The 14,581-nt window shown below is 39.2% G+C and overlaps 1 protein-coding gene across 1 annotated transcript in view; it reads right to left on the reverse strand.

The window, feature by feature from the left end:
• Positions 1-14,581, reverse strand: part of hppy (MAP4K3-like protein hppy) — a 385,487-nt gene that overhangs the window by 224,337 nt on the left and 146,569 nt on the right. The window contains exon 13 of the mRNA XM_067151579.2: positions 712-750. Coding sequence (XP_067007680.1) covers positions 712-750 — 39 coding nt within the window. The remainder of the gene's footprint in view (positions 1-711; positions 751-14,581) is intronic.

Here is a 14,581-nt window from a genome sequence, read left to right on the forward strand (position 1 = left end):
CCTGTTCATTATTTGAAATTATCAGATACTTGAATATGTGAATATAGGTAGCTCATAAGGAAATAGATGATGTGGTAATGGCACAGAAAACAGTTATGTGAAGGCTCTGGCCTTGTTCTTCTTCTCACATGTGCTAGATTTATTCAAAAATCAATTCTTAAGAAGAAAAAAATCAAGCCTCAGTAGTATAGAAAGAATAACATCAGGAAATACTTCACAATTAATTATTATTTGATCTTAGAGTCTTCCCAATATTGCCGAAGTATCCTGACTTTTGTATTATAAGCTTTGCTTTCAAAGCAAACGTAAGAAAATAAATATAAATAGTCAAGAATTCTGTCCAAAGTAAAAGGTATGCATAGGAAAGGATAGGATACTTTAAATTGAAAATAAATTTTCAAAATACTGATAGGAAGAGAGAGATGATAAACTTATTTTTTTATATACTAACTTTTTTTTAAAAGAGAGAAAGGCTTTAAAATATTAAATACTGCTGTGTCCTTTGTAAGTAGAAATCTACCTTCTTTCATTTTCTAAGTGTGTTGTTATGGTGTCAATATTACAGAACACACGAAAGGAAACAGACACAACAGTGCATTTAGTTATGCATGCCATAATTAGGTTTAACACCAAATCCAGTTAGTTCACCAAAAAGCCATGCACAAATGCCTCTTTCCATTTAATAACTAAAGCAAAGTGACAACACAGTACCTTAGAATAAGCTCTTCATCAATATACTGCAATAGAGACCTGCAGGTAAAGAAAGTGTGTCTTAGCTGTGTTGACTTGCACCAGAGTTAATACATAATCAAGAAATTTAAAGCTTGATTACTGAGTCATGATTAATCTGTTAAAATATTCTGAGACGAGTATTCTCTTAAAAGTGTATAAGCATTTCTGAAAAGATTATAAACATTATGACTCAGTTTTGGAAATTTGTGAGGCTTCAGATAAGAAAATTAAGATGAACTAGACAAAAGCATACTTACCTTCCTGCACAAAAATGTACTGATACAACAGGGAATGTCATTCTATCTCCATCACAGAAGAAAGAATAAGGCAATTTTCCTCAGTAATTCTGTAGCTCAGAGCTAAATCAACTTCTCTTTTTCTTTACGTAAAATACAGAAGTAGCCAAAAAGTCATTGACATCCCTTTGCTACAAGTGAACATGTGACTAACACTACAGTTAAAGCACGAACATTTTATCTTACACATATTTGCTGTGAAAATGAGTCAACAGAGAGAAAATTGAACAAGTCTGAAAGAGCCATGATCAAGGAAAGGGGTCCCTAAATTCAGGCATTCCATCAGGAAAATCGTTCAATTATGACATGTTGCTCTCCACTTTCAGCAATGTCCCTGCCATGGATGGGATGGTATGGATGGAAACTATTCAGTTTAATTTTCTGGATCTTACGATTCAACTCAAATGTCACTATTTATCCCACTCTTTCACTCATCTTTCATAATATTATGATTAGAAATTTCATTCCAACTACCTGTATTTGTTTTGTCCTAATATGCATGTCACATACCTTTAACCTTCAATGATACAGTACATTATGGCAAGTTAAAGAGAGCCTTAAAACTAAAATTACTGCACAGACAGGCAGCACATTTTACTATCCACTAAATTTATTGAACTACTAGTTACAGTTAATCAAAAGTACACTGTCCGACTCGCTGGCTGAATGGTCAGCGTACTGGCCTTCGGTTCAGAGGGTCCCGGGTTCGAATCCTGGCTGGGTTGGTGATTTTAACCTTCATTGGTTAATTCCAATGGCTTGGGGGCTGGGTGTTTGTACTGTCCCCAACATCCCTGCAACTCACACACCACACACAACACTATCCTCCACCACAATAACACGCAGTTACCTACACATGGCAGATGCCGCCCACCCTCATCAGAGGGTCTGCCTTACAAGGGCTGCACTCGGCTAGAAATAGACACATAAAATTTTTAAAAAAATTAACAAGTACACTTACATTTCAGTTTTCCACTCAATGCATCTTTTCTCTACTCACACACGCACTCAAACTCAGACGATCACACCGCACACTGATGTGTCGAACCCTTATTCTCCACACTTTTTCAAAGCACAGTGTCATTTCAGAGCAGTTACAACAGTAAATCTCAAACTTCACGGCCATCTCAACTGGTTATTCACACATGAAAAATGCACTCGAGATTGATCCACTTGAGACTGACACCAGATTGAATTATGTGCACCAGCTGAACTCTTAAATAGGCCCACAGAAAATTCTAGTAGTTTCTAACTCCAGATCATTCTAGGAGTGTGGTCCATTGTTAATCAGCTTCCAGCTTTTTTATCCCGAGCCTCAACAGTTCGCCTGTGCAACTGTTTTGTTTGCTCTGTCCACATTGGTCAGCTGCAGCGCGCCACAATTATTATCCCTCACTGGCATTACTGCTGCCTACCCTACACTCAGCCTTTATTGTCACAATCCCCCCTCCTTAAAGCTGTTCATCCCTAGTAGCTCCATGATAAGCCAAGGGAGAGTCTAGGTGGACGAATAACACTTCTCCTTGGGGAGGCCACTGGAGCCTGCAGACTATGTCATTAATACTGTTGACAGCAGTGTACAGACCCTCCCATGATGACTGGAGCTTCGGTGACTTCCCCTTCACCTGTACGAGTCAGTATACCCACACTTAGTTGCCTTCTGGAAATCCTGCAAAGTTCCCCGGCAGGTCACATCGAACCTTCATCCACTTGCTAGCTATCTTCAAGTCTTGCTGGGTATACTAGTTAACATCGCTGAGCTGCTCCACCAGTTCCTACGCAGAATGTCACCAACAGGAAGGTCATACTCTCATCCCAATCCCACATCTGACACCAACTGTGGCAGGTTATCAAGGTTCTTAAAACTAAAATTACAACACAGAGAGCTAGTGTGTAATACTATCCAGTAAATTTATTTAACTACTATTTACAGTTAATTGCAAGTTCACTTGCATTCGAATTTTTAACTCTATACAGTTTTCCTCACCTTGCACACAAGCATTCACTCAAGCGATCAACACTGCACAGCGCAACATAATTCCAGAGCAGTTCATAATAGCAAGTCGCAGTGAACTCCACGGCAGCCTTGTTTCCAATGAATCAACTGTCACAGACTCGTGACTGTTTCATACTGCTTACTTTCACTTGTGATTGAAGCACTCAAGACTGATTCACTTGAGACTGACTCCAGACCAACTAACGTGTACCAGTTGAGCTCTTCAAATCGGCCCACAGAAGATTCCAGTAATTTCCAATTACAGATCATTCTGGATGCCTGGTCCACTATTGATAAGCGTCCAACTTCTTCTAGAAGCCTCTTCATCGTGAGCCGGCACTATTTAGCTCGCTACTAGCCTCATCCACATTGTCGGCCACTGGGCCGCAATCGTCATCTCTAGCTGCCATTATTCCCAGGCGTCCCACACTCGGTCTTTGTCAATAAATCTTTAATTCATAGTATCCATTCTCAGTGAAAGGAAACTCAAAATGTATCCTTCTGTTGATTTCCACATCTAATCTTGAATTTTCCATTAATACAGTTCCAAAGTCTACTACCTCAGATGCCCATTAATTTCAATACACTGAATAATTTACATGAAATCAACATTTAAATCAATCGAGATTCATTATGCATCATCATCATCATCATCATCATCATGTCGAATACAGCTGTCAGCCATGCTACAGTTCATGTGCCTCCATTCAGCTGTATTCTGGGCAACTTCTTTTATGTGAGCAATTGCAATGCCAGAATCTCTTTTCATGTCATCTAACCAACGTGATCTTTGTCTTCAAGCTACTCTTTTGTCACCCACCATTTCAAGTATGACATTCTTTGCTAAGGAAGTACTTCCCATTATATAGACTAAATAAAACAGCTTTTGTCTCACCATACTCCTTTCCAAGAGATTTTTGGCTTGACCTTATCCAACATTTTATTATTAAATCTGGCTGTCTATATTATTCTAAAATGCCAATCTAAACTTCACTATTTTTATACAGGGTCATATTTACATATAGGAAGACCTCGTTAAGACGTTTCTGCTGGGGACACAGAAATACCTTAAACGAGTAAACATACTGTTGAATATGTGAATAAAACCTGTCTAAATGGGATATAAAAACACTCGATACGTTGTTTGACGTGTGCATTTTAAGTTATGTATGTATGTATGTATGTATGTATGTATGCATATATGTATGTATGTATGCATGTATGTATGTATGTATGTATGTATGTATGTATGTATGTATGGGTACAGTGAAAGCTGAAGTTTCTAAAGATCAGAGAAGAGTATTAAAAGGTGTAATAAACACCAGACAACAAATATGAAAACATTTGCACTGGGACCAATAAAAGTACAGTGAAACCTCGGAATGCAAGTAACTTGGTCTACGAGTGTTTTGCAAGACGAGCAAATATTTTAAATAAATTGTAACTTGATAAACGAGCGAGGTTCCGCAATATGAGCGTCTCGTGTGCCTATGTTTTCCCCTCCCCTGTGCCTTTGTTGAATGGATGAACATGGTCTTTGGTCCTGAAGCGAAGAAATATCTTTCAGAAAATAAGCTGCCCCTCAAAGTCTTGCTGGTAATGGACAATGCTCCTACTCATCCTCCAGGCCTTGAGTCCTTGAGGACGACTTACTGGAGGAATTCAAGTTCGTTAAGGGTAAGTTCCTACCTCAACACTACTCCAGCCTATGGATCAGCAAGTCATTTCGAACTTCAAGAAGCTATACATCAAAGCACTATTTCAGAGATGCTTCGAAGTGACCGAAGGAAGAAACCTTAACCTCTGTGAGTTTGGGAGAAATCATTTCCCCATCGTGAACTGCCTGAAGATCATCGATAAAGCTGGGGATGCAGTTACCAAGAGAACTGTCACTTCTGCTTGGGAGAAAGCTGTGGCCTGACTGTATTCTTGGATGTGACTTTAGAGGGGATTGTTGGTGACAATGAGCCGCCAATTGTTGATGAAATTGTGTCCTTAGGGAAGACTATGGGGCTGGAGGTGAATGACGCGGACATTCAAGAGCTGGTGGAAGAACATAGCCAGGAACTGACCACCAACGAACTGCATCGTGAACAACAGGAGGAGGGTTTTTTTTTTTTTTTTTTTTTTTTGCTTTACATCGTATCGACACAAATAGGTCTTATGGCGACGATGGGATAGGAAAGGCCTACGAGTTGGAAGGAAGCGGCCATGGCCTTAATTAAGGTACAGCCCCAGCATTTGCCTGGTGTGAAAATGGGAAAGGAGGAGGTTATGGAGGAGATCTTGTCCGGGGAAGAGGAGGAGGAAAAGTCAATGGAATCTCTCACTTCAACTGAGATTCTGGAGAAGTGCATAGTGTGAGAAATGGTGCAAAATATTGTAGAGAAACACCACCCGAATAAGGCTGTAGCAGCGCAAGCGATGAATCAGTTCAATGACAATGCAATGTCACATTTTCGTGAAATCCTCAAGAAGAGGCAAAAGCGACAGTCATTGGACAGGTTCCTCGATAAAGCTGCATGAAAAGAAAACAATCCCAGTGAGCGAACAGATAGCAGTGATTCTGTTCATGAAATTCGTGCTACACAGTAACTCTTCTCATGTTATCTCGTGTCTCCCTCACACCAACAATGATTCTATGGTAAGGTAAAGTGCACTTTAATTTGTTTTACGTTATATTTTGTTTTAGAAATGGTATGGGAATAAATATTTTTGTGTTGTGGACGAATCATCCCCGTTTCAATTGTTTCTTATGGGAAAACTTGCTTTGATATATGAGCGCTTGGGATTACAAGCATGTTGCCGGAATGAATTATGCTCGCAATCCAAGATTCCACTGTATCAACGTATTATTGCAGATCATACTCTTTCTAAAACCGATGTTAGTTGAAACCTTATATTTTGGAACAGTGGGTTATTAAACACTGTTTTTTGGTCACTCTCTTTTAACATGAATTATTTGGAAGTTTGGAAGTTACACTCCGCCATGTGGGAGAGAATGACCGTCATCGTGAATGCAACAACGCTTCGACAAAATCAGTCAAAATTCTATGGTGCAAGTTTCAACATTCAATGCACCTTTACACGCTTAAAGATGTGGATGACAGTGCACTTCCCGAAGTATTTTAATTCTATCTTCATTAGTAAGCAATTTCACGAATTTTTCCATATCCATAACTTGGCTACACAAGATAAATACACACCACACCAGTCAACTTCACAAGAGTATGTTCCTAAACTAGCTAGGCTATCGCGTGACAAATATTCACTACCCTTCACTGTACCACTCGACACAGAACAAATTTCTTATTTCTGACTGGAATGTGAAATACAAGCACAAATAGGCTCAATGGGTTATTCAGCAATCTCACAGCAAACCAGCAAACAAAACTGAACATTCCTGAGGCTAATGGCTAACTCCCCAAAAGTGCAATTTACCCTCTGAAGTTCAGGAATTCGAGGACTTTTTATGTTAATGCGCAGCTTTCCCTAACCTGCCTCCTGTAGTGAGAGCTTTTATCTGTCTTGGAAATCATGTTTCTTTTGAAAGGGATGACAAATATCTTTTTCAGGGCTAAGAAAAATGTAATCATACTAAGTGGTAATAGTTCCGTCTGTTGGTAATAGTTAAAATAATCACAGAATTTGTATGGTTCCAAGGTAGGAAATATGACTTGAAAAATCAACTGTGATTGTAGCATTCAGGAAAGTTGGTTTGTCGATTTGCAAAAATCGGTATACAGAATGTGACGTATCTGTTTATTATTGCACTGTTTCCAGTCATGTCATTATCATCTCCCCTAAAGCAGATGTGGCTCAGTCAAGCCAACTGTCATATTAATCTGGAAAAAAAAAAAAAAAAAAAAAAAAAAGGAAGTGGGGGAATAATTGCAAAATATCTTTCAAGTAACCAAGCAACAAGTGTAACATTTCAGTTAACGGTAAAATACACGCTTCTGCACCACCTTGGCCTTGGCTACTCTCTCCTACCTACCTTAGATTTCTCAATTTTCTTCCACCTTCCAAGCTTCGTATGCCACATGACAACGTGGAGTGTGTGATTAAGAAGCATCCAATACATAAGCAGAAGTGAAAATGAGCAAGAGAACAAGTTTTAAGGCATCCTTCAAGTTGAATGTGTAACATTATGCTGCAGAAAATGGAGTGAGAGTTGTGAGTCATAAATACGAAGTGCAGCTGCGTATGATTCATTATTGGCGTAACCATAGAGACAAAGTGCAAAGAAAGCATCCCCTTCCGCGGTCTAAAGAAAAGAAAAAAGAAAATGTGGACATAAAAGTTATGGAGCAGGTTACAAAAGTAGGAGACAACGGCAATGTTGTAAATCATGAAATGAATCAGTTTAAAACGTGTGAAATTGCACAAAGTCTTGGCATAACGGACAAGGATTTTTTTTTTTTGCTAGGGGCTTTACGTCGCACTGACACAGATAGGTCTTATGGCGACGATGGGATAGGAAAGGCCTAGGAGTTGGAAGGAAGCAGCCGTGACCTTAATTAAGGTACAGCCCCAGCATTTGCCTGGTGTGAAAATGGGAAACCACGGGACAAGGATTTTAAAGCAATTAGAGGTTGATCAAAATGCTTTAAGAGATGGACTGGACTACATTTGCACAGCAGGACATCACTGTGCCATCGGCTTCCATCAGATTACACTGATAAAGTGATTGAATTTCACCACTTTGTCACAAACTTCAGACACTGCATTGCTGTGCAGCCTTGGAACTTCACAGAACGCTTAGTCATGTGACCAATCACCTGTGGTAATGCAGGAGAGTGTTGATATAAAACTGTTTAAATGTGCTAATATCACTTTTTGCATAAAGTACAGATTTAATTAACTACAATATTACCCCGCATTTACGTTCCTGGCTTTTACATTTTCCCGTCTTTTACAATATTTTTTTGTTGTTGCTTTTATCTCTGCATCAAAATTTGATTTGTTTTGACCTACTGGAAAGTAGAATGAGAAGAGAGATGAATGTATTCCTGCCCCAGTTCTGTTTTCCTTGCCCTGTGAGCCGTCTGTATATATTTTTAGCCATTGATTAGACGGATATCTTCTATTGTACAGAGGGCCAGCTGTTTAAGATCATATGGTGAACAGTCTTTCTTGCAGGCCTCTTCTAGCCAAGTAAGATCTGCAGTCACTAGCATATATTCAATGGGGTTGACTGGCATACAGATTGTTCCAAGTTTTATTTTCACATTGCTCTTATTAATATGTTCTTTGGTGAGACTCAAAGGATCTTTTTGGATGTTAAGATTGGGGCTAGTAACTGGTTTTTTGGTCCAGGTCATTTGGGGTGGTCTTTGTAAGCTGAGATATGCCTTGGCTGTTTGTTGTTTCATCTCTTCTTCTATTGGTAAGTTGTGGGTATACAACTGGAAGGCGGTGAGGTTTTTATTGCATCTGTTATGATTCATCGGGAATTATTCCGACACCTCTCAAGGAGATCAATGTTTAATTGAGGTGCTGTAGTAAGTACTTCACTGCCATATTTTTTAATAGGTTTGATGTAAGTGTTGTAGGTTCTGTTATTTATAACAATGTATCTGATAGCTAGATGAACTTATTATGAAGTAGAAGGGATGAAGATGGCGCCAACTGCTGCTGTTGTGTGAAACGCCTCTCCAGTAATCTCGTTAATTAGCAAGATTAACAGCCAACAAGTGCCATTTGTGACTTTCTCAGTGTAACTAAACTGTCATTGACCTGAAGCATCATTCAGTATGTCCGCGAAAGAAGCTATTCGTCGTGTAGCGTCTATTGAAGATGTTATGAAGGACTTCCAAGGCCGCCTGGAACACGTCGCAAGCTGCACCTGCCGCGCGGATGAGCTGCAGCGGCTAAAGGCTGAGTTCTCCCAGTTCCAAGAAAAGGTGTCTAGTGAGTTGAAAGACATAACAAAAAAACTGGAATTTACTGAACAGCGCCTCGAACAACAGGCCGAGCTGCTTGATGAAGCTGAACAGTACAGCCGGCGGAACTGCTTAGTGCTGCATGGTATTCCAGAGGAGCCGGCAGAGAACGTTTATGATAAAGTTATCAACACGATGAAGGGCAAGTTAAATGTAGATATAACTATGTCTGATATAGATCGTTGCCATCGTTTAGGAGTGCTAAAACGAACCACAGCTCAGGTTGTTGCTACGGGTAAGCGCCCTATAATTATAAAGTTCGTGCGTTACCATGACCGGGACAGAGTTTGGAGGGCCAAGCGGCTGTTAAAAGGAACTGGCCTTCTACTGACTGAATCCCTGACAGGTATCAGAAAAACTATTCTAAACAGGGCACGTGATCACTTCGGACTCCGACGGGTGTGGACACAGGACGGCCGCATTGTTGTTTTGAAAGACAATGGACAGAAAATGTTTGTTAGCAGCATGGCACAATTAATAAGCCTTATGTGAGCGACGAGATTGACTAGGAAAAACAATGAGTGATATAATAGCGTATAATGTTTGTGTATGTGAATGTGATAGTGTGTGTGAGAGTGATTGTGTAAATATTTCTGGAGGTGCTTATGAAACAACTAGGGTGAGTAGTTTGAATTTTTCTGTTGACAATGGCTAACGTAAATGAGTCAATTATTTATACCGAACAGCATGTCCGTGATGTCATTGACACTATCCCTCTTCATTGTCGTCCGCCTTCACCCTTACCTTCCCCTTCACCAGCTGTGGCAGGAGACATTCTTAAGGAAATGTTAGCTCCCCACCAACAATATTTTCAGTGTTGTCATATCAATGCACAATCGCTTCTTTGTCACTTTGACGAAATACAGGCTCTATTTAGTAACAGTAACTTGCATTGTATTTGTGTAACAGAGACATGGTTACAGCAGTCACTCAAATCTGATCTCGTAAAGCTGAATAACATGACGTTACATCGCCTAGATCGTTTAAATCGTGTAGGGGGCGGTTGCGCTATATATTGCCGTAGCGACTTAAAAAGTAAAATAATTATGACCTCAGATCCTAAGACTCCATTTCGACCTGAATTCATGTTTGTTGAACTCTTGGTTAATAATCAAAAACTACTGATCGGAGTGGTATACAAGGCGCCGGACATACAACATATATCTGACCTAGAAGTGGCATTATCGAAGTTAACTCCGCTGTACGAAAACATAATCATTCTTGGTGACTTCAATACTAATCTCCTAGTTACAAGTAACGAATCAACATACTTACAAAACTTATTCCATGGCATGGATTACAATATACTGACACTAGACGCGACTAACCATGTTCACAGAATAAACCACACGTCTCACACACTGATTGACCTTATTATAACAAACAATCCGAAGAAAGTGGTAAAACATCGACAGCTTGCTGTACCAGGTATTTCGACCCACGATCTCATATACTTATGTTACTCTCTCAAGGCACCAAAGTACAAAACCAGGTACATAATGCGAAGAGACTTCAAGCATTTTAATACTGAGATAATACGAAATGAAGCATATCAATTGCCGTGGAATGACATTCTACTGACTAATGACATTGATGATAAGGTTGACAGACTGAACTCTTTAATATTAGGACTGTATGACAAACACGCTCCGAAGAAGCAAATTCGAGTTTCTCACCCTTCGTCTCCTTGGCTAACAAATGAAATTAAGTCGGTCATGGCAAATCGTGATGCTTGGTATAGGCGATTTAGGCGAACTGAAAGCACTAGTGATTTCGAAAATTACCGTATTCTCCGAAATCAAGTTAAGAAATTAATTCGTAACAGCAAGTATAAATATATTCAAGAGATAACAAACAGACGAAATTCAGCACTAATATGGAAACATTTGCATCAGATGGGTATAGGTCGCAGCCTGACCATGCAGACACCCAGTATACCACTTGATGATCTAAATTCTCATTTTACGAAAGCAGCATACACTAATAATGATATTACTGACAATAATGACTATGATGCTAACTATCCTAATAATGATAATAATAATAATAATCATCATCAACCAGTTGATGACCTAACTAATGATGATATTAACGCCATAAATGCTCATTCCCGAGTAAATCAAGTAAAATTCACTTTCAAAAAAGTTGGGGCGAACGATGTGAAGCGTGTAATTTACTCCCTCAAGTCTGATGCTCCCGGTAATGACGACATACCATTATCTCTCATAAAAAATATTATTGGTGCCATATTACCTATTCTGACGCATATATTTAATCATTGCCTTGTACAGGGAGTATTCCCAACTGTGTGGAAGCACGGTATCGTCATTCCTATTCCTAAGAAGAATTCTCCTAGTTTACCATCAGATTATCGCCCTATATCCATTCTCCCACCCCTTTCCAAAGTACTAGAACGCTTGGTACACGAACAAGTCCTCACTTACTTGACTAACTTCTCACTGCTTGACCCTTACCAATCTGGTTTCAAGAAAGGACACAGCACAACGACTGCCCTACTGAAAGTAACTGATGATATCCGACAGGCAATGGACACTCGACAAGTGACTGTACTGGTTCTACTTGATTTTTCTAGTGCTTTTGATACTGTTGTTCCTCAACTGCTACTTTCAAAATTGGATTCATTAAATTTCAGCAAGACGGCAATAAACTTTTTCAGTTCATACCTCAAAAATCGCCGTCAGTGTGTCAAAGTAAATAATAGCAGATCTGAGTGGCTTAACAAACCCCTCGGTGTCCCCCAAGGGTCTGTACTTGGACCATTGCTGTTTGCAATTTACTTACACGATGTTGCCAAATCGATTACACATTGCAAGTATCATCTTTATGCTGATGATCTGCAGATCTACTACCACTCAAGAACTGATAAAATTCAGAGTGCTGTAGAAAAAGTTAATGCTGATTTAAGTCTCATAAGTAATTTTGCATTGAGTAACAATCTCAAAATTAATCCTCTTAAAACGCAAGCAATAATCATTGGTACTTCAAAAAACTTACACGTCTTAAAACAATACGAAATTCCTCCTGTAGCACTAAACAATACCATTATTCCATTTTGTGAAACAGTTATGAATCTTGGTGTGGCTATAAGCGAAACATTGAACTGGTCGCAACATGTGATGAAAGTGTGCCAAAAGGTATATCAAAGCCTGCATCCTCTGAAGCGGTTTAAAAATATATTTCCTCGGTCCTTGAAAATAAAGCTCATTCAATCACTCTTGTTTCCAATTCTCGAATACTGTGATACAGTTTTTATTGATATCAATAACGAGCAAAGCATGAGACTGCAACGTGCCCAAAATGCATGCATCAGGTATGCATTCGACATACAACCATACGCCCATGTATCCCCATTCTATACACAATTATCTTGGTTACGACTGAATGACAGACGTAGACTCCACGCAACTACTTTGGTGTATCAAGTGCTTTCTGAAAACACTCCTCCTTACCTATCCACCAGATTTCGCTACCTTAGTTCCCTGCACCTGTTTAATACCCGGTCAGGCTGTACGCTAGAAATTCCTGTGCATCGAACCGCAACCTACAATAGATCGTTCACTATCACCGCCACGAGCTGGTGGAATGAACTCCCCAATGACATCAGGGAAGCTAAATCTAAGACAAAATTTAAAATCCTTTGCCAGCGTCATCTTTTAAGCACTTCCAGTCTTTCTTGAGTGTGAATGGGATGCATGAATGAGAGTGAATATGGTTGTTTATAGCAATGTGTTCCTGTATATAATTTAGTTATACTTTACTCACCTTAGTTTAGTTAGTGATACTTAAGTTGCTTTAGTTATACTTTAGGTTGTAAAGATTTCATATGTTTAAATTTTATGTAAAATATACATTGTATATACATGAAGTGGTTAAGTGTAAGAAAGGGCCGGGAGCCCTAACTTCGCCACAATAAAGACGCTTTAATAATAAAGATACTACAGACATCAACTAATTTTCAGTTAATACTGTATAATCCCAATTTTTGTTCAAACGACTTGGCCAAATATTAAATCATTCCTTTTTTTAAGCCTCTAATGATTACATTCAAATGTCTTCCAAATACATCATAACGTTCTGCTGAAAAGAAGGTTACTGGTAGTTTCCTTTTATCCTACACTTCCTGCATAAGGACTGAAGATCTGTCAAGATGGCCCTGCAAGAAAATACGGCATAACTAAAGCCAATGTTCAGTGGTGGCGTGAAGACAAAAGTAGTCTAAACATGCATACTGTACAAGAATGGCATTTAATGGACCGCAACAAGGACACTTTAAAGAAGTCGAACATGATATTGTGGGGTACCAGTATGTTCACGAAAAACTCAAGGTCGAAATGGCCATAACACAAGATGAGATACGAATGCGGGTTTGTGAATAGAATTCCCTAAACTTTCAAAGGCAGTATCAGATACCTCTAATGAAAATGATTTATTAGGTGAGTAGGTAGGATTTACAGGGGGGGAGGGGTGTATGTGTGCGCGTGCGCTTTTTTTTTTCCCTCTTTCTCAAATTCAATTTGAAATTTGTTCTAAAATTATGATTTCACGAAGCATTTTTAAAGTCTAATTTAATTTTTTTTTAAAGGAAAAAGTGGGGGGTCATCTTGCAATCAGGGTCGTCTTGGATTCGGCAAAATACAGTACATTCAGGAGAGACTGAGGTATGTCAAATTGCTCCAAACGAAAAGAGAAGGAGTACTCACATAGGATGGAACAGCTACTAATAAGAGAAGCAAAAAACAAGTCATACAGAATCCTCGATGCAAGAAGATCCACAGTTGCAGCTCACATTCCAATGGAAACTTGGAAAGCTCAGTTTTCAGAGCTACTACAGAGGACAATGCTCACAAAACATGACATAACGAGGACCCACCCAGGAAACAGAGTTTTCTCGTATATAACTGAAGCAGAAGTGTGGTCTGTAGTACAAAGAAGCAAAAACTACAATGCAGACATCCCACCAATGAACTAATAAAGGAATCCCTCCCATACACCATTAGCATATGGACAGCTCTGTACAATAAGTGCCTGGAACTTCAGACCATTCCCAATATCAGGACAAGGTCTATAAAGGCAAAGGACCTCAAAATTTACTGGACTCCTACATGGGGATTGCTCTAGAATGCACTGCCTTTAAGATGATGTCCAATGTAGTTAGAATCAGAATACAGGAACAATTAATGGAGGCAATCCCTAGAACAGTAGGGTTTTATAGTATCATTGAATATATATTGCAGCCTAAATGTCAACCAAAAGTCATGTGTACACAGCTTTCATAGACTACAAGAAGGCCTTTAATGGCGTAAATAGGAACATCCTCATCCAGAAACTTGAAACGATCTTAGGTCCAGAAGACCAATTACTTGAACTCATAATCAACACCATAGAGAAGGATGTAGTATATATCAGCGACAGCTAACTAGAATCAGCAGATAGCACGCAAATAAACGGGGTCTTACAAGGTGACCCCCGAAGTCCAATAATGTTCAACGTTGTTACACATGATGTAATACAAAAGGTGACGAGCAAATACATAGAAATGTACCTGTATACTGATGACATGGTCTTACTAAGCAACAAAAGGACATCAATAC

Source organism: Anabrus simplex, chromosome 7 (assembly GCF_040414725.1).
Source record: "Anabrus simplex isolate iqAnaSimp1 chromosome 7, ASM4041472v1, whole genome shotgun sequence".
Taxonomy (NCBI): Eukaryota; Metazoa; Arthropoda; class Insecta; order Orthoptera; family Tettigoniidae; genus Anabrus; species Anabrus simplex.